Here is a 24,222-nt window from a genome sequence, read left to right as displayed (position 1 = left end):
TATTCTCTATAGAGCGTACTGCTTTTGACTAGAGCCCTTGACATACTGTGACCTGTGTCCTCCCTGCCCTTCCTCAGGTGCTGGTCGTAGACAAGCTGAGCATGAGGATGATGTCATCCTGCTGTAAGATGACAGATATCATGTCAGAGGGCATCACCAGTGAGTACCACTCTGTCAATGTCCCACATACAGTGGGGAGAACAAGTATTTGATACACTGCCGATTTTGAAGGTTTTCCTACTTACAAAGCATGTAGAGGTCTGTCATTTTTATCATAGGTACACTTCAACTGTGAGAGACGGAATCTAAAACAAAAATCCAGAAAATCACATTGTATGATTTTTAAGTAATTAATTTGCATTTTATTGCATGACATAAGTATTTGATACATCAGAAAAGCAGAACTTAATATTTGGTACAGAAACCTTTGTTTGCAATTACAAAGATCATACGTTTCCTGTAGTTATTGACCAGGTTTGCACACACTGCAGCAGGGATTTTGGCCCACTCCTCCATACATACCTTCTCCAGATCCTTCAGGTTTCGGGGCTGTCGCTGGGCAATACGGACGTTCAGCTCCCTCCAAAGATTTTCTATTGGGTTCAGGTCTGGAGACTGGCTAGGCCACTCCAGGACCTTGAGATGCTTCTTACGGAGCCACTCCTTAGTTGCCCTGGCTGTGTGTTTCGGGTCGTTGTCATGCTGGAAGATCCAGCCACGACCCATCTTCAATGCTCTTACTGAGGGAAGGAGGTTTTTGGCCAAGATCTCGCAATACATGGCCCCATCCATCCTCCCCTCAATACGGTGCAGTCGTCCTGTCCCCTTTGCAGAAAAGCATCCCCAAAGAATTATGTTTCCACCTCCATGCTTCACGGTTGGGAGGGTGTTCTTGGGGTTGTACTCAGCCTTCTTCTTCCTCCAAACACGGCGAGTGGAGTTTAGACCAAAAAGCTCTATTTTTGTCTCATCAGACCACATGACCTTCTCCCATTCCTCCTCTGGATCATCCAGATGGTCATTGGCAAACTTCAGACGGGCCTGGACATGCGCTGGCTTGAGCAGGGGGACCTTGCGTGCGCTGCAGGATTTCAATCCATGACGGCGTAGTGTGTTACTAATGGTTTTCTTTGAGACTGTGGTCCCAGCTCTCTTCAGGTCATTGACCAGGTCCTGCCGTGTAGTTCTGGGCTGATCCCTCACCTTCCTTATGATCATTGATGCCCCACGAGGTGAGATCTTGCATGGAGCCCCAGACCGAGGGTGGTTGACCGTCATCTTCAACTTCTTCCATTTTCTAATAATTGCGCCAACAGTTGTTGCCTTCTCACCAAGCTGCTTGCCTATTGTCCTGTAGCCCATCCCAGCCTTGTGCAGGTCTACAATTTTATCCCTGATGTCCTTACACAGCTCTCTGGTCTTGGCCATTGTGGAGAGATTGGAGTCTGTTTGATTGAGTGTGTGTACAGGTGTCTTTTATACAGGTAACAAGTTCAAACAGGTGCAGTTAATACAGGTAATGAGTGGAGAACAGGAGGGCTTCTAAAAGAAAAACGAACAGGTCTGTGAGAGCCGGAATTCTTACTGGTTGGTAGGTGATCAAATACTTATGTCACGCAATAAAATGCAAAGTAATTACTTAAAAATCATACAATGTGATTTTCTGGATTTTTGTTTTAGATTCCGTCTCTCACAGTTGATGTGTACCTATGATAAAAATGACAGACCTCTACATGCTTTGTAAGTAGGAAAACCTGCAAAATCGGCAGTGTATCAAATACTTGTTCTCCCCACTGTATACACACTTCCTGTTCAGCATCACTTAAAGGTGTTTTTTTTTTTTTGCATTGTTATTTCAGAAAATGTCAATAATATATCTGCAGTAATAATGGAATGATAGCTTTTCACAGTGTTATTTACCCGCCAGAGATTGGCTGTGATATTCTCTTATTGATTTCTCCCACCGGAAAGTTGCTTTGAATTTGTGGCCGTCTTATCTAGTGGCCAATGTCATTTCCTGGTTGCAAAAATTATTTACTGTTCGCTCAATTTCAGTTTATGTGAGAAAACAAGCACTGAATAGTGTTGGGAATCATTGTACCATCTAAATCGCTGTGAAATTAACAAAACATTTTTTTTACAGCTGTTTGAGGCTGGTGGACCAAAACAAAAAGTTAAAGGCTCAAGTGCGAGTCTCTGCTATGTTACGGAGAAATTGGATGTGGGGGATACATTTTAGGTGTAGCACCTTCAATTGACTAACTGAATGACTGTGCTTTTCTGTCCTCTCCTGACCAGTTGTTGAAGATATCGGCAAGAAACGGGAGCCTCTCCCTAGCATGGAGGCCATCTACTTAATAACTCCCAATGATGAGGTATGGGAGCCATTTGGTGGATGCTTTCATCCAAAGCATTTTACTGTAGTACATTCACACATTAACATATGGGTGGCTCCAGTGGTTATGAAACCCACAGCTCTGGAGTTGGAAACACCATGCTTTACCATCTAAGCCACACAGGACCACAGACGTTTTGCTTTCTTTGGTAAGATTCTAATGATGTTGCCAACCGTTCCTTCTCCCCAGACTGTGGAGGCACTCATAGATGACTTCAGAGACCCTCGGTCGCCCAGATACAGAGGAGCTCACGTCTTCTTCACTGACAGTGAGTAATATTAGAGAGACACGGGACGACGACGGGCCATCGCCCGCTGTATATGTCAATTAGAGTATGGAGCAGTCTGACCGCCTGCTGGTGTACTGGGAACGGACTAGCAGATGAAACGGCAGTCAACTCCTCTTTGACACCATACCAACACTCAACCTTCCACAGTAGAGTATATTGATTTCTATTTCCCTTTTTCTTTCATCTTTTAATTCATATTTTTTGTCACTCCCCCCTCCCTCACAGCAATCCCGGATTCATTGTTTAATTTGTTGACAAAATCCCGCGCGTCCAAAGCCATGAAGACCTTGACTGAGATCCACATCGCCTTTCTGCCCTATGAGTCTCAGGTCAGAACTTGTCTGACCTTCTGTCTGTCTGTCTGACCTTCTGTCTGTCTGTCTGACCTTCTGTCTGTCTGTCTGCCTGCCCTTCTGTTTGTCTGTCTGGAGAGGGAGAGAAAGACGGAGGGGAGAAGGAGGAGAAAGCACAATTGGAGAGGGGGAGGAATAAACGAAGAGAAGGGGAGGAGGGATTGCTGAATGAGCTGGGGTTGTCTCCTCTCCTCTCTCTCCTGATGGAATGTTCCAGAGCAGAGCGGAGTGGCTAGAAGGGAGGCCTCCCTCCCTTCTGGCCCGGCTCTAATCCCTCACCTCATTGGCTGATGTAGAAACGTACTGGCCAGTAGCCAATGGGGGGGGTGGTGGAGGGTTGTGTGACAAGGGGAAGTTGTTTGCACACCAAAGGGGCGATCAACAGATGGGCTCAACCATGTGGAGGTGCCAGTGACAGTGGTGGTGGTGCGTGGGGAAAGAGAGCCTGCCTGACATTATGGGGCAAGTAGAGGAAATGGGAAAGGATGGAGGAGCAGAAATAGGAATTTTCAGATTGGAAATAAACTGTAATTGATGTCATAATGGTGCATTTTGGAAATCCCTCCTATGAAAATACTGAAAGATGTCGCATCTGCTCCTACAGCACTGTACTGTGTTGTCAGTCATTTGGGCAGCACTCAGTGTAATGAAAGAGGATTATATTATCCCCCCCCCCCCCCACACACACACACACTGTTTGACTTAATCTCACACACTGCTACTGTGCCACCTGCACGACCGACCCTGCATGCCCACTGGATAGGGTTGCAAAATTCTGTTAATTTCCACCAAATTCCCAGTTGTAGGATTCATGGATTTCTTGCTCTCATTCCCTCCTGATTACAGGAATATTCCAAATATTTTCGGAAAGTGACCGGAATATTTGGAGTCTAGGCCGGGCAACTGTAAAGGACTCTGTGACAACTATTGATGTAAAAAGAGCCTAATAAAATACATTTGATTAATTATTTCTCTGTGTGTATGTAGCAGGGGAGGCTGCTGAGGGGAGAACGGCTCATAATAATGGCTGGAACAGAGCTAATGGAATGGCATCAAACCATGTGTTTGCTGTATTTGATACCATTCCACTGATTCCGCTCCAGTCATTACCCCGAGCCCGTTCTTTCCATTTAAGGTGCCACCAACCTCCTGTGGTATGTATGTCTATTCCCTTTTATATCTGCCTTATGTCTGTGTGTCTAGGTGTTTTCCCTGGACAAGACTGATGCCTTCCAGGACTTCTACAGCCCCTACAAGGCTGACATCAAGCACAACATGTTGGAGCGCTGTGCTGAGCAGATGGCCACTCTCTGCAACACCCTGAAGGAATACCCTGGCGTCAGATACAGAGGGTGAGAGAGAGAGGAAGCACTCTCAGTCACTAGGCTTTCTATTGCGCTGATACACAGCGTTTAACTCCTATCGTGTCTAACACCTGTATAGACTGTTGGAAAGCTAAGAGCCTGTCTGTTGTCTACTTGACTCAGGGAGTACAAAGACTGTGCCACTCTGGCTCAGCTCCTGCAGGACAAGCTGGACGGCTACAAGGCAGACAACCCCACCATGGGAGAGGTGAGGCAGGAGAGGAGAGCAGACAACCAGAGTAGGACTCAATTCCATTTCAATTCCAGTCAATTCAGATAGTAAACACAATTTCACATTTTCCTCATTGAAAAACATTGGAGAGAATTAGTCTTGTAATTTCAGTGTACTCCCTGAATTGACTGGAATTTAAATGGAATTGACCTCAACCCTAAAGCCAACCAACCATAATGATTTCACTGGAAGAGGGCCTTACAAAACACACTGAGCCAGTGAACGGTAAAAGCAGCAGGTTGTGTTAGCGATCCCCTGCTGGGTGTCAACTAACGGTGGCCATTCAACATATAGAAATGACGTCCGATGTTCAGGTCAGAGGCGATAGGATAGCCACCAGCTGGTTATAGCCTTTCGCCGACATGGTGTGTTTTGTCCTTTAGGTTACATTGAAACACGTCATTACGTAAAACCAATGTAGCACGCACAGACAAAATAATGGAATAGTAGAATCTACAGTTGTTGGAACATTTGAGGTTATGTATGAAACTGTAGTAGTGTAGTCGAATCATAATGTAAACACACGTACACTGGCACATGGAACAGTGGTACGATTCAGGTGGTAGAGCATGGCGTTTTCAACGCCAGGGTTGTGGGTTCGATTCCTGGGGCCCCCCACACGTAAGATGAGTACACGCATGACTGTAAGTCGCTTTCGATCAAAGCATCTGCTAAATGGCATATATTATAGAAACATATTATTATAAACCTCTTTGTCCAGCCTTTTGCCTTTTGTCAGTTTATATTTCCCCTCTTTCTCTCCGCTCTGCTTAGGGTCCGGACAAGTCTCGCTCCCAGCTCTTGATTCTGGACCGAGGCTTTGACCCGGTCTCTCCCATCCTCCACGAGCTCACCCTCCAAGCCATGGGCTATGACCTGCTGGGCATCGAGAACGACGTCTACAAGTAAACACACACACACACACACACACATACAGGCACAGCCTAGCAAGGGGTTCATGGCACCACAAAATGAAATAGAACATATAGGATCTATATCTCTATGTGAACAATAGGATCTCTATCTCTATGTAAACAATATAATCTCTATCTATATGTGAACAATAGGATCTATATGGAACAATAGGATCTATATCTCTATGTGAACAATAGGATCTATATCTCTATGTGAACAATAAGATCTATATCTCTATGTGAACAATAGGATCTCTGTGAACAATAGGATATATATCACTATGTGAACAATAGGATATATATGGAACAATAGGATATATATCCATATGTGAACAATATGATCTCTATCTCTATGTGAACAATAAGATCTATATTGAACAATAGGATATATATGGAACAATATGATCTATATCTCTATGTGAACAATAGGATATCTATCTCTATGTGAACAATATAATCTCTATCTATATGTGAACAATAAGATCTATATTGAACAATAGGATCTCTATCTCTATGTGAACAATAGGATATATATCCATATGTGAACAATAGGATCTCTATGTGAACGATATGATCTCTATCTCTATGTGAACAATAGGATCTCTATGTGAACAATAGTATCTCTATCCATACATTATGTGAATTAAAGGATACCTATCCCTCAGTGAAATAAATTATATCTATGCCTGGCAGCATATCTTTAGGTCCATCTCTTATTTTGTTAGGAAGTCATCCTATACTGTAGTTTCTTGTTTGGTTTGAAATCTAAATATGTTTGCTGTTATGGACTGCTCTCTCTAACCTCTCTCTCTCTCTTTATCATCTCTCTCTCACCTCTCTCTCTGTTTCTCATCTCTCTCTCTTACCTCTCTCATGTCTCATCTCTCTCCCATCTCTCGCTTTCTCATCTCCCTTTCCCTCACTTTTCTCTTACCTCTCTCTCTCATATCTCGCTCTCACCTTTCTGTGTGTGTGTGTCAGGTATGACACCAGCGGGATGGGGGAGGTCAAGGAGAAGGCGGTGTTGCTGGATGAGGATGATGATCTGTGGATGAGTCTCAGACACAAGCACATTGCAGAAGTCACCACGTGGGTCTCTAACAAAAACAAATAGGATGCTCCCTTGGTTCACACAGTCACACACACATACACTGCTCAAAAAAATAAAGGGAACACTTAAACAACACAATGTAACTCCAAGTCAATCACACTTCTGTAAAATCAAACTGTCCACTTAGGAAGCAACCCTGATTGACAATAAATTTCACATGCTGTTGTGCAAATGGAATAGACAAAAGGTGGAAATTATAGGCAATTAGCAAGACACCCCCAATAAAGGAATGGTTCTGCAGGTGGTGACCACAGACCACTTCTCAGTTCCTATGCTTCCTGGCTGATGTTTTGGTCACTTTCGAATGCTGGCGTTGCTTTCACTCTAGTGGTAGCATGAGACGGAGTCTACAACCCACACAAGTGGCTCAGGTAGTGCAGTTCATCCAGGATGGCACATCAATGCGAGCTGTGGCAAAAAGGTTTGCTGTGTCTGTCAGCGTAGTGTCCAGAGCATGGGGGCGCTACCAGGAGACAGGCCAGTACATCAGGAGACGTGGAGGAGGCCGTAGGAGGGCAACAACCCAGCAGCAGGACCGCTACCTCCGCCTTTGTGCAAGGAGGTGCACTGCCAGAGCCCTGCAAAATGACCTCCAGCAGGCCACAAATGTGCATGTGTCTGCTCAAACGGTCAGAAACAGACTCCATGAGGGTGGTATGAGGGCCCGACATCCACAGGTGGGGGTTGTGCTTACAGCCCAACACCGTGCAGGACGTTTGGCATTTGCCAGAGAACACCAAGATTGGCAAATTCGCCACTGGCGCCCTGTGCTCTTCACGGATGAAAGCAGGTTGACACTGAGCACATGAGCACATGTGACAGACGTGACAGAGGCTGGAGACGCCGTGGAGAACGTTCTGCTGCCTGCAACATCCTCCAGCATGACCGGTTTGGCGGTGGGTCAGTCATGGTGTGGGGTGGCATTTCTTTGTGGGGCCGCACAGCCCTCCATGTGCTCGCCAGAGGTAGCCTGACTGCCAATAGGTACCGAGATGAGATCCTCAGACCCCTTGTGAGACCATATGCTGACACATGCACATTTGTGGCCTGCTGGAGGTCATTTTGCAGGGCTCTGGCAGTGCACCTCCTTGCACAAAGGCGGAGGTAGCGGTCCTGCTGCTGGGTTGTTGCCCTCCTACGGCCTCCTCCACGTCTCCTGATGTACTGGCCTGTCTCCTGGTAGCGCCTCCATGCTCTGGACACTACGCTGACAGACACAGCAAACCTTTTTGCCACAGCTCGCATTGATGTGCCATCCTGGATGAACTGCACTACCTGAGCCACTTGTGTGGGTTGTAGACTCCGTCTCATGCTACCACTAGAGTGAAAGCACCGCCAGCATTCAAAAGTGACCAAAACATCAGCCAGGAAGCATAGGAACTGAGAAGTGGTCTGTGGTCACCACCTGCAGAACCATTCCTTTATTGGGGGTGTCTTGCTAATTGCCTATAATTTCCACCTTTTGTCTATTCCATTTGCACAACAGCATGTGAAATTTATTGTCAATCAGTGTTGCTTCCTAAGTGGACAGTTTGATTTCACAGAAGTGTGATTTACTTGGAGTTACATTGTGTTGTTTAAGTGTTCCCTTTATTTTTTTGAGCAGTGTATATATATATAACGAGAAAGCACAGACACAAGCGTGCATCATTCTTTAATTAATCTATCGCTCTCACGATCTCTTTCTCGCCCTCTCCCCCCACCCCCTCCCTCCCTCTCTTTCTCACATACATTCAAACAGGGCTGTGACCCGTTCTCTGAAAGAATTCTCATCCACCAAAAAGATGAACACAGGAGAGAAGGTACTGTACTCTAATTTCAGTCTGTATTAGTCCTACAGTAGTGCATTATTGACCTGAGATGAGTCCTTTACCCTCTGTATTGTATTGGCTGCTGTGTGTGTCTAACAGTGATGTGCTGTTCTGGGTTTGTTTCAGACCACAATGAAAGACTTGGCTCAGATGCTGAAGAAGATGCCCCAGTATCAGAAAGAGCTGAGCAAGGTAAGCGTGTCTTAAGAGTGTGTCGATGCATGTCCTGTCACAGAATACATTGTAGACAACAAAGAAAGAAAGAAAAAAACTGCACATCTATCATCTATGTTCGGTTAGAGACATTTTTCTTGTTAACGCTTCACTATCACCAAATACACCCACCATGCTAAGTCTGACAACTGTTCCCCCAGGCAGCTATGACGTATATCAACTGTTCCCCCAGGCAGCTATGACGTATATCAACTGTTCCCCCAGGCAGCTTTGACGTATATCAACTGTTCCCCCATGCAGCTATGACGTGTATCAACTGTTCCCCCATGCAGCTATGACGTGTATCAACTGTTCCCCCATGCAGCTATGACGTGTATCAACTGTTCCCCCATGCAGCTATGACGTATATCAACTGTTCCCCCATGCAGCTATGACGTATATCAACTGTTCCCCTAGGCAGCTATGACGTATATCAACTGTTCCCTCAGGCAGCTATGACGTATATCAACTGTTCCCCTCAGGCAGCTATGACGTATATCAACTGTTCCCCCAGGCAGCTATGACGTATATCAACTGTTCCCCCAGGCAGCTATGACGTATATCAACTGTTCCCCCAGGCAGCTATGACGTATATCAACTGTTCCCTCAGGCAGCTATGACGTATATCAACTGTTCCCCCAGGCAGCTATGACGTATATCAACTGTTCCCTCAGGCAGCTATGACGTATATCAACTGTTCCCTCAGGCAGCTATGACGTATATCAACTGTTCCCCCAGGCAGCTATGACGTATATCAACTGTTCCCTCAGGCAGCTATGACGTATATCAACTGTTCCCCCAGGCAGCTATGACGTATATCAACTGTTCCCTCAGGCAGCTATGACGTATATCAACTGTTCCCCCAGGCAGCTATGACGTGTATCAACTGTTCCCCCAGGCAGCTATGACGTATATCAACTGTTCCCCCAGGCAGCTATGACGTGTATCAACTGTTCCCCCATGCAGCTATGACGTATATCAACTGTTCCCTCAGGCAGCTATGACGTATATCAACTGTTCCCCCAGGCAGCTATGACGTATATCAACTGTTCCCTCAGGCAGCTATGACGTATATCAACTGTTCCCTCAGGCAGCTATGACGTATATCAACTGTTCCCCCAGGCAGCTATGACGTATATCAACTGTTCCCTCAGGCAGCTATGACGTATATCAACTGTTCCCTCAGGCAGCTATGACGTATATCAACTGTTCCCCCAGGCAGCTATGACGTGTATCAACTGTTCCCCCATGCAGCTATGACGTATATCAACTGTTCCCTCAGGCAGCTATGACGTATATCAACTGTTCCCCCAGGCAGCTATGACGTATATCAACTGTTCCCTCAGGCAGCTATGACGTATATCAACTGTTCCCCCAGGCAGCTATGACGTATATCATGTTGAAGACCTTTACTATGGACTTAGATCCCACACATTCATAGTCCACGAAGGCACATGTGTCAAACTCATTCCACGGAGGGCCGAGAGGTTGCAGGTTTCCGCTCCTCCCTTGTACTTGATTGATGAATTAAGGTCACTGATTAGTAAGGAACTCTCCTCACCTGGTTGTCTGAGTCTTAATTGAAAGGAAAAACCAAAAACCAGCAGACACTAGGCCCTCCATGGAATGAGTTGACACCCCTGAAGTCTAAGGGATTCTGAGGCTTCAGCAATGATACTATACACAATGATACTATACACACTGATACTATACACACTGATACAATATACTATACACAATAATACTATACACACTGATACTATACACACTGATACAATATACTATACACAATGATACTATACACACTGATATTATACACACTGATATTATACACACTGATACTATTCACAATGATACTATACTATACACACTGATACTATACACACTGATACTATACACTGATACTATACACACTGATACTATACACTATACACACTGATACTATACTATACACACTGATACTATACACACTGATACTCTACACAATGATACTCTACACACTGATACTCTACACACTGATACTATACACACTGATACTATACACACTGATACTATACACACTGATACTATATACTATACACACTGATACTATACACACTGATGCTATACACACTGATACTATACACACTGATACTATACACACTGATACAATATACTATACACACTGATACTATACACACTGATATTATACACACTGATATTATACACACTGATACTATACACACTGATACTATACACACTGATACTATACACACTGATACAATACACTATACACACTGATACTATACTATACACACTGATACTATACACAATGATACTATACACACTGATACTATACACACTGATACTATACACACTGATACTATACACACTGATACTACACACACTGATACTATACACACACTGATACTATACACACTGATACAATATACTATACACACTGATACTATACACACTGATACTATACACACTGATACAATATACTATACACACTGATACTATACACACTGATACTATACACACTGATACTATACACACTGATACTATACTATACACACTGATACAATATACTATACACACTGATACTATACACACTGATACTATACACACTGATACTATACACACTGATACAATATACTATACACACTGATACTATACACACTGATACTATACACACTGATATTATACACACTGATACTATTCACAATGATACTATACTATACACACTGATACTATACACACTGATACTATACACACTGATACTATACACACTGATACTATACACACTGATACTATACACTATACACACTGATACTATACTATACACACTGATACTATACACACTGATACTCTACACACTGATACTCTACACACTGATACTCTACACAGTGATACTATACACACTGATACTATACACACTGATACTATACACACTGATACTATATACTATACACACTGATACTATACACACTGATACTATACACACTGATACTATACACACTGATACAATGTACTATACACACTGATACTATACACACTGATACTATACACACTGATATTATACACACTGATATTATGCACACTGATACTATACACACTGATACTATACACACTGATACTATACACACTGATACAATACACTATACACACTGATACTATACTATACACACTGATACTATACACAATGATACTATACACACTGATACTATACACACTGATACTATACACAATGATACTATACACACTGATACTATACACACTGATACTATACACACTGATACTATACACACTGATACTACACACACTGATACTATACACACACTGATACTATACACACTGATACTATACACACTGATACAATATACTATACACACTGATACTATACACACTGATACTATACACACTGATACTATACACACTGATACAATATACTATACACACTGATACTATACACACTGATACTATACACACTGATACAATATACTATACACACTGATACTATACACACTGATACTATACACACTGATACTATACTATACACACTGATACAATATACTATACACACTGATACTATACACACTGATACTATACACACTGATACTATACACACTGATACAATATACTATACACACTGATATTATACACACTGATATTATACACACTGATATTATACACACTGATACTATACACACTGATACTATACACACTGATACTATACACACTGATACAATACACTATACACACTGATACAATACACTATACACACTGATACTATACACAATGATACTATACATACTGATACTATACACACTGATACTATACACACTGATACTATACACACTGATACTATACACACTGATACTATACACACTGATACTATACACACTGATACTACACACACTGACACTATACACACTGATACTATACACACTGATACAATATACTATACACACTGATATTATACACACTGATACTATACACACTGATACAATATACTATACACACTGATACTATACACACTGATACTATACACACTGATACTATACACACTGATACTATACTATACACACTGATACAATATACTATACACACTGATACTATACACACTGATACTATACTATACACACTGATACTATACACAATGATACTATACTATACTATACACACTGATACTATACACAACGATACTATACTATACACACTGATACTATACACACTGATACTATACACAATGATACTATACACACTGATACTATACACACTGATACTATACACACTGATACTATATAATATACACACTGATACTATACACACTGATACTATACACACTGTTACTATACACACTGATACTATACACACTGATACTATACACACTGATACAATATACTATACACACTGATACTATACTATACACACTGATACTATACACACTTATACTATACACACTGATACTATACACAATGATACTATACTATACACACTGATACTATACACACTGATACTACACACTGATACTATACACACACTGATACTATACACACTGATACTATACACACTGATACAATATACTATACACACTGATACTATACACACTGATACTATACACACTGATACTATACACACTGATACAATATACTATACACACTGATACTATACACACTGATACTATACACACTGATACAATATACTATACACACTGATACTATACACACTGATACTATACACACTGATACTATACTATACACACTGATACAATATACTATACACACTGATACTATACACACTGATACTATACACACTGATACAATATACTATACACACTGATACTATACACACTGATACTATACACACTGATATTATACACACTGATATTATACACACTGATACTATACACACTGATACTATACACACTGATACTATACACACTGATACAATACACTATACACACTGATACTATACACACTGATACTATACACAATGATACTATACACACTGATACTATACACACTGATACTATACACAATGATACTATACACACTGATACTATACACACTGATACTACACACACTGATACTATACACACTGATACTACACACACTGATACTATACACACTGATACTATACACACTGATACTATATACTATACACAGTGATACTATACACACTGATACTATACACACTGATACAATATACTATACACACTGATACTATACACACTGATACTATACTATACACACTGATACAATATACTATACACACTGATACTATACACACTGATACTATACTATACACACTGATACTATACACAATGATACTATACTATACTATACACACTGATACTATACACAACGATACTATACTATACACACTGATACTATACACACTGATACTATACACACTGATACTATACACAATGATACTATACACACTGATACTATACACACTGATACTATACACACTGATACTATACACACTGATACTATACACACTGATACTATACACACTGATACTATACACACTGATACAATATACTATACACACTGATACTATACTATACACACTGATACTATACACACTTATACTATACACACTGATACTATACACAATGATACTATACTATACACACTGATACTATACACACTGATACTATACTATACACACTGATACTATACTATACACACTGATACTATACACACTGATACTATACACATTGATACTATATACTATACACACTGATACTATACACCCTGATACTATACACACTGATGCTATACACCCTGATACTATACACCCTGATACTATACTATACACCCTGATACTATACTATACACACTGATACTATACTATACACACTGATACTATACTATACACACTGATACTATACACACTGATACTATAATATACACACTGATACTATAATATACACACTGATACTATAATATACACACTGATACTATACACACTGATACTATACTATACACACTGATACTATACTATAAACACTGATACTCTACACACTGATACTATACTATACACACTGATACTATACACAATGATACTATACTATACACACTGATACGATACACACTGATACTATATACTATACACACTGATACTATACACACTGATACTATACTATACACACTGATACTATACTATACACACTGATACTCTACATGCTTATAGTCTGCATCCCAAATGGCTATCTATGTATTCTCTATAATAGGACACATTTTTGGCCCTGGTCAAGAGTAGCGCACTATATAAGGAATAGGGTGCCATTTGGGATGTTGACATAGTATGCACACTTAACCGACTACAGTCTTCTGACTTTACCGCTGACCACCTGCGTGTGTACACTTCTCCCTGTGTTTCAGTACTCCACTCACCTCCACCTGGCTGAGGACTGTATGAACCGATATCAGGGCACCGTGGACAAGCTGTGTCGTGTGGAGCAGGTAACACAATGTACCTGTGTTCTATGTTCAGTACCCTCCTCCTCGGTTCAAAGACCAAAGACTATGAGACGCTTGAAAATGAAGGCCAGAGAATTTACAGGTGCTGATTGCTGAGACCAATCGGCAAAGAGTGGACTTGTACAACTTGATGCTATTTGTAGGAGCTCCAGTGAATTGGAGTACACTTGTTTTAAATGGGTACTCCGGGTATACACTGAGTGCACAAAATATTAAGAATGCCTGCTCTTTCCATGACATACACTGAACAGGTGAATCCAGGTGAAAGCTATGATCACTTATTGATGTCACTCATCAAATCCACTTCAATCAGTGTAGATGAAGGGGAGGAGACAGGTTAAAGAAGGATTATTAATCCTTGAGAAATGGATTGTGTATGTGTGCCATTCAGAGAGTGAATGGGCAAGACAAAAGATGTAAGTGCTTTTGAACGTGGTATGGAAGTAGGTGCCAGGCGAACCGCTTTGTGTCAAGAACTGCAACGCTGCTGGGTTTTGCACGCTCAACAGTTTCCTGTGTGTATCAAGAATGGTCCACCACCCAAAGGACATCCAGACAACTTGACACAACTGTGGGAAGCATTGGCGTCAACATGGGCCAGCATCCCTGTGGAACGCTTTCGACACCTTGTAGAGTCCATGTCCGACGAATTGAGTATGTTCTAATGGCCAATGTGGGGGTGCAACTCAATATTAGGAAGTTGTTCTTAATGTTTTGTCCACTCAGTGTATATCTAACCATCTAATCCATATCTAACCATCACTACCATATCTAACCATCTGCGCTACTCGGGGCTTCCGTGATTGGGAGTCCAAAAGGGCGGCGCACAATTGGCCCAGCATCGTCCGGGTTAGGGTTTGGCCGGTGTAGGCCGTCATTGTAAATAACAATTTGTTCTTAACTGACTTAACTAGTTAAATAAAGGTTAAATAAATGTTTTAAATACAATGAAACCCTGTGCCCCTCCCCCTGTCTTTGCCCCTTGCCCTACCCCAGGACCTAGCGATGGGTACGGATGCAGAGGGGGAGAAGATCAAGGACCCCATGAGGGCCATCGTGCCCGTCCTGCTGGACAAAGACGTCACTGTCTTCGACAAGATTCGCATCATCCTCCTCTATATCTTCATGAAGAACGGTGAGAGATAAATCCCTTTTCTGTGTGTCTGTAGTTAACTATGTACAATACTATGTACTAATGCAGGGTTTCCCAAACTCAGTTTTGGTTTTTGCCCTAGCACTACACAGCTGATTCAAGTAATCAGCTAATCATCAAGCTTTGATTTGGGTGTGTGCATGTTTCTGTGTGTGTGTGTTTTCGGTGCATGTGTCTGTGTTTGTGCATGTGTCAGGTGTTTCGGAGGAGAACCTGTGTAAGCTCCTCCAGCATGCTAACATCCCTCCCGAGGACAGTGACATCATCTCCAACATGGCCCATATGGGCATGCCCATCATCTCAGAGGTTAGCTCCTATAGGAACATAGTAACACCAGGACCTGTATTCATTAGGCACCGAGCGGAAGAAAACTGAACAGGGAGGTACTACAAACTAATTTGTCCAATAAGAAACACTTGGTTTTATTTTCTGTTGCAAAACGTTTTGCTACATTTTGCTACAGTGTGCTCTAATGAATATGAACCATTGTGGAACCATCACACAACTCTCTCACACAATTGAGTAGAAACACTTTAACATGTGGATTGGGGATCCATCTTTGAATAGAGGCATGAATAAGATATCCTCGGTGGTTATATGCTGTCTGTGTCCAACTGAAGAGTATTTGAGTGCATCCGTCATCTACTCGAAGCACTTTGAGAGTCCTTATGTAATGAACAGCATTCCTAATAAAATAATAATAATGATTCATTTTCTAGGGGAATCCGACCCGCAAGGTGAAGAAGACTGACCGGAAGGAGAGAGTGAGTGAGCAGACCTACCAGCTGTCCCGATGGACCCCTCTTATCAAGGACATCATGGAGGCATGTCCAGTCTGCTATCCTAAACTGTTATATATTGGATTTGATTAGAAAGTAGGGTCTATCCTACAGTAGTTTAGTGTGGGTGGATACTAAGTTAAGACTCACAGGAAAAGAGTGGTTTCTAGCTTTTAGGGTTAGGGTTGATCCAGGGTGTGGACATGAAGCTAGGGTGTGGACATGGGGTTAGGGTTGAGCCAGGGTGTGGACATTAAGCTAGGGTTAGTTCACTGACCCTGTTTTGTTTCTCCACAGGATGGGTCAGGGTTTGTTCACTGACCCTGTTTTGTTTCTCCTCAGGATGGGTCAGGGTTAGTTCACTGACCCTGTTTTGTTTCTCCTCAGGATGCCATTGAGGACAAACTGGATCCAAAGCAGTACCCCTACATCTCCCAACGAACTGCCTCCACTCACTCCAGCGCTCCATCAAGGTATGCAAGTAAACTTTATGAATTGTACATCCCCTCTGTAGTCTGTCACTTCTGAGTTTCCAATGACTTACTGGAATTATTAATTTTAGCTTCTAGTGGAGGTAGGAACGGCCTCAATATTTAATTGGACAGTTCATCTGTTCTACACTACAAACTATCAACAGACTATCAGTAACATGTCAACTGCATGTCTGTTGACTTTCAACAAGAAAGTGGCTGTAGTCAAGAAATTGACGGACACTATGAAAGCTCCATCCAAGTTTATTCACCCATTGGGTCAATACAGCTGCATAAGACAAAAGACATATTCACACGAGCACTGATATTTAACCCTTATGCTGAGTCTCCTCCTACACATCTGAACAGCTAATGCATCTCTGTTGCTCTTCCTTACTTCATCTGACCTGACCTCTGCCCCAAAGTGCTCACTCCTCCCCAACTCACAGCTGTCATGTTGACTCGCACCAGACTGTGTCCTTTTTCCTCCCATAGGATCCCTGATGGCTAACAATAACATATCTGAACAGAATGTAAATGTTCTACATTCCCCTCTCTCCCTCAGCGACATGAATAAGTATATTTCATATTTACAGAACCCAACACCATATAAAGTGTTACTTGAATGTCCTGCCCTCTCATTACAGTGCCCGGTACGGAAACTGGCACAAGAACAAGGGCCCCACAGAAATGAAGACTGGTCCTCGGGTCATCGTCTTCATCATCGGAGGCATGACCTTTAGTGAGATGCGCTGCGTCTACGAGGTCACACAGGCCAATGGCAAATGGGAGGCCATCATTGGTGAGTTGGCAGCATGGGTGGGGTGAAATGTCATGGTCATAACTGTACGTCCGACGTAGAATGCACTCGTTGCCGGACTTGAGAATTATACTCGTTGCACCACGTAGCCCTTTTATGTACATTCTACCTGGATATACATTGTACACCTAGTAGGGAGCAGGCATAGGGTGTACAATCAGAACTATATTGCAGGGAAAAGGGAGATATCTTCTCCAACTAAATATCCTGAATCATCCTGGCATGGCGATACTTAGGAAATCATTAGAATATACTGTTGAAATCCTATAGTTCTATTCCACTGTGGCTGACTCAGCTGCTGCTGGATGGAATCTGCTTTGTGTGCTCAGATCAGATGGTGTTTCTGAGAAAACATCAGAGACAGGATATATGTGCTGTTGTGACAACAGGGAATGGATATCATGCAGGTTCAGGCAGAGGACACAGTCGACTCTGTGTTAGTACTCCCTGTATATAGCCATGTTATTGGACTGCCATTTTTGTCATTAACATTTATCTTTCAGGGGAACCCAAGACCTCACCCAGAAAACAGACTTATTGAGATACAATGTGAAATGAGCATGCAGCATTTGTCCCACTCCCTCCATAGGCTCCACCCACATGCTCACTCCCACCAAATACCTGAAGGAGCTGCAGCACCCTGACTTCCTGGACCCCAACGCTGCCCCTGAGGAACCAGAGCCGGCCCTCGCAGAATGAGAACACACACTGAAAAGTAAAGATGGTCGTTGTGATGTGAAGCCCCTCTCTCAGCCTCCCCTCACCACGTACCCTCCACTGGCCCAGGACTCTTAGTAGATCCACACTGTGACTCCCCTGTTTGTGATCCATCCTGTTGTTCCATTGTTCAGTCGGTTGGACCCATGGAGATCCACACTGTGACTCCCCTGTTTGTGATCCATCCTGTTGTTCCATGGTTCAGTCGGTTGGACCCATGTAGATCCACACTGTGACTCCCCTGTTTGTGATCCATCCTGTTGTTCCATGGTTCAGTCGGTTGGACCCATGTAGATCCACACTGTGACTCCCCTGTTTGTGATCCAGTCAGTTGTTCCATGTTCCCACCTCTATTCCCTCCATGTCATTGTATACTTGGTCTGTGGTGCTGTCATCTATTCTGTTTATCTTGTGTGCACTCTCTGTATCTGTCCTTGGTATGCTACGTTTAGACCACAGGAGGCTGCTGAAGGGAGGACGGCTCATAATAATGGCCGGAATGGAGCTAATGGAATGCCATCAAACACCTGGAAACAATGTGTTTAATGTATTTGATACCATTCCCCTGATTCCGCTCCATCCATTACCACGTGCCCGTCCTCCCCAATTAAGGTACCACCAACCTCCTGTGATGTAGACAGTTGTCAAAAGCTCCCCTTTTCTGTGGAGAATTTAGTCTTTGAGAAAAAAATATCTCTGTCCATCCATTCGATATCAAACTCTCTGTTGAAGCACTTCTTGTATGATTGTTTGTCAAAACAACCGTTTGACAGAGGGGTTGATATATATGGATAAATATTTATTTTTCCTCAGACACTATATGCCAATGAAACATTTCTTCATAGATGTTATTTTTACTGGGCCTTTTTGCACCTCCATCGTTTTTATGTCTGCCATTTGACATGGTTTAGAGGAGCAGCACCTATGGTCGATTTCTGCTGTGCATATCATGGTGACTGATGCAGAAATGTTATATTTCCGTGAATATGATACTCTTTCCTGGACTAAAAGCTGAACCCATGTCTTTATATGGGATTTCTAATGTCTGTGTATTTCTGTCTATCATTCCCATTTGGAACTGAAGGCCTACTGTACTTTAATTTAGCAGATGAATCAAGTCTTCAATGATATGTTAATTCTTTGATATGTTCCAAGTTATTCAACTACTCTAATTCTCTCTCTCTGTTTCTCCCCGTCTCTCTCTGCAGGATCAACCAATATCTTCACCCCTACAAGCCTTCTTCAAACTCTCAAAGACCTGGATAAACAAGCAGAGGTTTAAGCAGAACCCCCTGGCTGTAGCTGCCCCTCTCCTAACTAGCTGTCCCTCTCTTAACTATCTGTCCTTCTCTTAACTAGCTGTCCCTCTCTTAACTAGCTGTCCTTCTCTTAACTAGCTGTCCCTCTCTTAACTAGCTGTTCTTCTCTTAACTAGCTGTCCTTCTCTTAACTCCCTCAGCCGGCATATTTTACTCAAGACGTCCATACCAAACCCCTTCTACTCTATACATAAGACAATAAAGAAAATGGCTCTGTCTATTTCAAATATATCAAAGTCATGTATTCAGATATCATTTTTTTTAATAGCATGAAATAAGATCATTTAAAGCCATACCACCAAAAAACACCATGTTTTACCTACTGTACATAAACCCTGATGACTGTATAGTAATAATATAATTTCAATTTGTTTGTCAGATTGAAGGGAAGAGTAGAGTCTGTGATGGATGACTGATACTATATGAGCAGTGGATGTAAACTGCCGTCTCAGGATGCCATTGTTGCACTTTCTTAAAAAGGAAGCCAATCATAGACGAGATTGGATAAGTGTGGGTGGAATTTGAGGAATTATTCAGGCTGGTGATTGGTGTAGAGTGTTCGCCATGTTCCAGGCATTCAGGAATATAAAGGGACCAACTGGGATGATGGTGGAATGGGATCTATAATGTCCCTTTAATACCCCCTCAAAAATATGTGCAAGATTCCTGTCTTTCCAACAGACCTTTCAATACATTTCATAAAAGTATTCATATAACATTTATTTGAAAAAAACAACTAGCTGAATATTGGAATGAACTTGGAAATACACTTGGAATGTATTTGAATACTGAAATAACTGAGTCAAATACACTCCCAAGCATTTAACCAAGTTATTTGAAAAGCCAGGTCTGTTTTTAGTGGTTTAGCATTAAGCTTTTATCTCATTGCTTGTAAACGTTTCAGGAACAATGAGCAAAAATACCAATATTTTTGAAACTCACAATTGTATAATTTGGACATCATCACCATCTTCATCACCAACATCATCACCATCTTCCTCGTAATGCAATCAGTAGTTTGTAGAATATATGCCATACTGTATCAATGTTTCTATTCCTGGTGATTATTCTGACTTTGCAAATGCCAATGTGAAGCCACTCTGTACTAGTGCTCATGTAGCTGTAGCTAGCAGTACAGTTACAGTAGTTAGGCTGTAGCTAGCAGTACAGTTACAGTAGTTGGGCTCTAGCTAGCAGTACAGTTACAGTAGTTAGGCTGTAGCTAGCAGTACAGTTACAGTAGTAAGGCTGTAGCTAGCAGTACAGTTACAGTAGTTGGGCTCTAGCTAGCAGTACAGTTACAGTAGTTGGGCTCTAGCTAGCAGTACAGTTACAGTAGTTAGGCTGTAGCTAGCAGTACAGTTACAGTAGTTGGGCTCTAGCTAGCAGTACAGTTACAGTAGTTGGGCTGTAGCTAGCAGTACAGTTACAGTAGTTGGGCTCTAGCTAGCAGTACATTTACAGTAGTTGGGCTGTAGCTAGCAGTACAGTTACAGTAGTTGGGCTGTAGCTAGCAGTACAGTTACAGTAGTTGGGCTGTAGCTAGCAGTACAGTTACAGTAGTTGGGCTCTAGCTAGCAGTACAGTTACAGTAGTTGGGCTGTAGCTAGCAGTACAGTTACAGTAGTTGGGCTGTAGCTAGCAGTACAGTTACAGTAGTTGGGCTGTAGCTAGCAGTACAGTTACAGTAGTTGGGCTGTAGCTAGCAGTACAGTTACAGTAGTTGGGCTGTAGCTAGCAGTACAGTTACAGTAGTTGGGCTGTAGCTAGCAGTACAGTTACAGTAGTTGGGCTCTAGCTAGCAGTACAGTTACAGTAGTTGGGCTCTAGCTAGCAGTACAGTTACAGTAGTTGGGCTGTAGCTAGCAGTACAGTTACAGTAGTTGGGCTGTAGCTAGCAGTACAGTTACAGTAGTTGGGCTGTAGCTAGCAGTACATTTACAGTAGTTGGGCTGTAGCTAGCAGTACAGTTACAGTAGTTGGGCTGTAGCTAGCAGTACAGTTACAGTAGTTGGGCTGTAGCTAGCAGTACAGTTACAGTAGTTGGGCTGTAGCTAGCAGTACAGTTACAGTAGTTGGGCTCTAGCTAGCAGTACAGTTACAGTAGTTGGGCTCTAGCTAGCAGTACAGTTACAGTAGTTGGGCTCTAGCTAGCAGTACAGTTACAGTAGTTGGGCTGTGATGATCAACAATTGGAAAGTTATTCCTCTTCATTTAGTTAAATTTTTGTCCCAATTTCCAGTGCAGCGTTGACACTGTCATGATGCAAACTCATTTGTTGGCGTTGTTGTTGTTACAGTTGTTGTTTTTGTTTACTCTATAGTAGGGTTATCTATTATTTCTCAAGATAGATTAATATCAGTGTATTTGATCAGAATTCTATGCTTGGAAGTAATTTATCACAAACAATACACGTTCATGTACTAAAGCTCTAATAAAGTTGCTTCAAAGAAAATGCTGATGTTTTAGTCTGTTACATTATTACATGAAATGCATATCGGTAAACAGTTTAGTCATTGAGGGATGGATGGGTTGGACTGCTGCTGATCCTCTATTGACGTTACAAACTATCTGGGTGGTTCAAGAAAAATGTCTGAGAGGCTAGTGCATAATTTAGTACAAGGTCCCCTGAACTAAACTGGAAGACTTTGATAGTAATACTGTAACATTGTAATGTATGTCAATTATAATAATATTGCAGTACCATTTACAACCACTGGAGAGAAGCATTGGCATATAAACATAATAGCAGCCCGCAGAACATGGCTTTGCTTTGACAGCCCGGACGAGCCAACATACACTATATATACAAAAGTATGTGGACACCCCTTCAAATGAGTGGATTTGGCTTTTTCAGCCACACCCGCTGCTGACAGGTATATAAAATGGAGCACTCCATTGACAAACATTGGCAGTAGAATGCCCTTACTGAAGAGCTCAGTGACTTTCAACATGGCACCATCATAGGATGCCACCTTTCCAACAAATCCGTTCGTTAAATGTATGCCCTGTTAGAGCTGCCCCGGTCAGTTGTAGGTGCTGTTATTGTGAAGTGGAAACATCTAGGAGCAACAACGGCTCAGCCGCAAAGTGGTAGGCCACACAAGCTCACAGAATGGGATCGTTGAGTGCTATGGCGCGTAAAAATAATCTGTCCTCAGTTGCAACACTTACCACCGAGATTCAAACTACCTCTGGAAGCAACGACAGCACAATAACTGTTCGTCGGGAGCTTCATGAAATGGGTTTCCATGGCCGAGTAGCCGCACACAACCTAAGATCCCCATGCTCAATGCCAAGTGGCTGGAGTGGTGTTAAGCTTGCCACCATTGGACTCTGGAGCAGTGGAAACGCGTTCTCTGGAGTGATGAATCACGCTTCACCATCTGGCAGTCCGACAGACAAATCTGGGTTTGACGGATGCCAGGATAACGCTACCTGCCCAAATGCATAGTGCCAACTGTAAAGTTTGGCGGAGGAGGAATAATTGTCTGGGGCTGTTTTTCATGGTTTGGGCTAGGCCCCTTAGTTCCAGTGAAGGGAAATCTTAACGCTACAGCATACAATGACATTGTAGATTATTCTATGCTTCCAAATTTGTGGCAACAGTTTGGGGAAGCCCTTTCCTGTTTCAGCATAACAATGCCCCCCTGCACAAAGTGAGGTCCATACAGAAATGGTTTGTTGAGATCGGTGTGGAAGAACTTCACTGTCCTGCACAGAGCCCTGATCTCAACCCTATGGAACACCTTTGGGATGAATTTGAAAGCCGACTGCGAGCCAGGCCTAATCGCCCAACATCAGT

General features: G+C 42.3%; 1 protein-coding gene across 5 annotated transcripts in view; it reads left to right on the top strand.

Annotated features, from left to right (window-relative positions):
• The window catches only part of LOC139545034 (syntaxin-binding protein 1-like), a 44,480-nt gene extending 23,827 nt beyond the window's left edge, over positions 1-20,653 (top strand). For 2 of the 5 annotated variants that reach the window (XM_071352387.1, XM_071352384.1), the window contains exons 3-20: positions 78-159; positions 2,299-2,375; positions 2,586-2,664; positions 2,911-3,014; positions 4,242-4,390; positions 4,526-4,610; positions 5,409-5,539; positions 6,530-6,637; positions 8,401-8,461; positions 8,597-8,662; positions 15,061-15,141; positions 16,156-16,294; positions 16,509-16,618; positions 17,032-17,136; positions 17,479-17,564; positions 18,209-18,363; positions 18,971-19,096; positions 20,307-20,445. In XM_071352387.1, the coding sequence (XP_071208488.1) occupies positions 78-159; positions 2,299-2,375; positions 2,586-2,664; positions 2,911-3,014; positions 4,242-4,390; positions 4,526-4,610; positions 5,409-5,539; positions 6,530-6,637; positions 8,401-8,461; positions 8,597-8,662; positions 15,061-15,141; positions 16,156-16,294; positions 16,509-16,618; positions 17,032-17,136; positions 17,479-17,564; positions 18,209-18,363; positions 18,971-19,080 (1,728 nt within the window). In that variant the 3' untranslated portion in view covers positions 19,081-19,096; positions 20,307-20,445. Of the gene's footprint in view, positions 1-77; positions 160-2,298; positions 2,376-2,585; positions 2,665-2,910; positions 3,015-4,241; positions 4,391-4,525; positions 4,611-5,408; positions 5,540-6,529; positions 6,638-8,400; positions 8,462-8,596; positions 8,663-15,060; positions 15,142-16,155; positions 16,295-16,508; positions 16,619-17,031; positions 17,137-17,478; positions 17,565-18,208; positions 18,364-18,970; positions 19,097-20,306 lie in introns of all 5 variants that reach the window. The other 3 variants (XM_071352388.1, XM_071352385.1, XM_071352386.1) reach the window with 2 other exon arrangements.
• The last annotated feature ends 3,569 nt before the right edge of the window (positions 20,654-24,222 follow it).

Source organism: Salvelinus alpinus, chromosome 19 (assembly GCF_045679555.1).
Source record: "Salvelinus alpinus chromosome 19, SLU_Salpinus.1, whole genome shotgun sequence".
Lineage (NCBI taxonomy): Eukaryota > Metazoa > Chordata > Actinopteri > Salmoniformes > Salmonidae > Salvelinus > Salvelinus alpinus.
The sequence above is the reverse complement of the archived record's forward strand: the minus strand, read 5'-3'. Positions and strand labels throughout refer to the sequence as shown.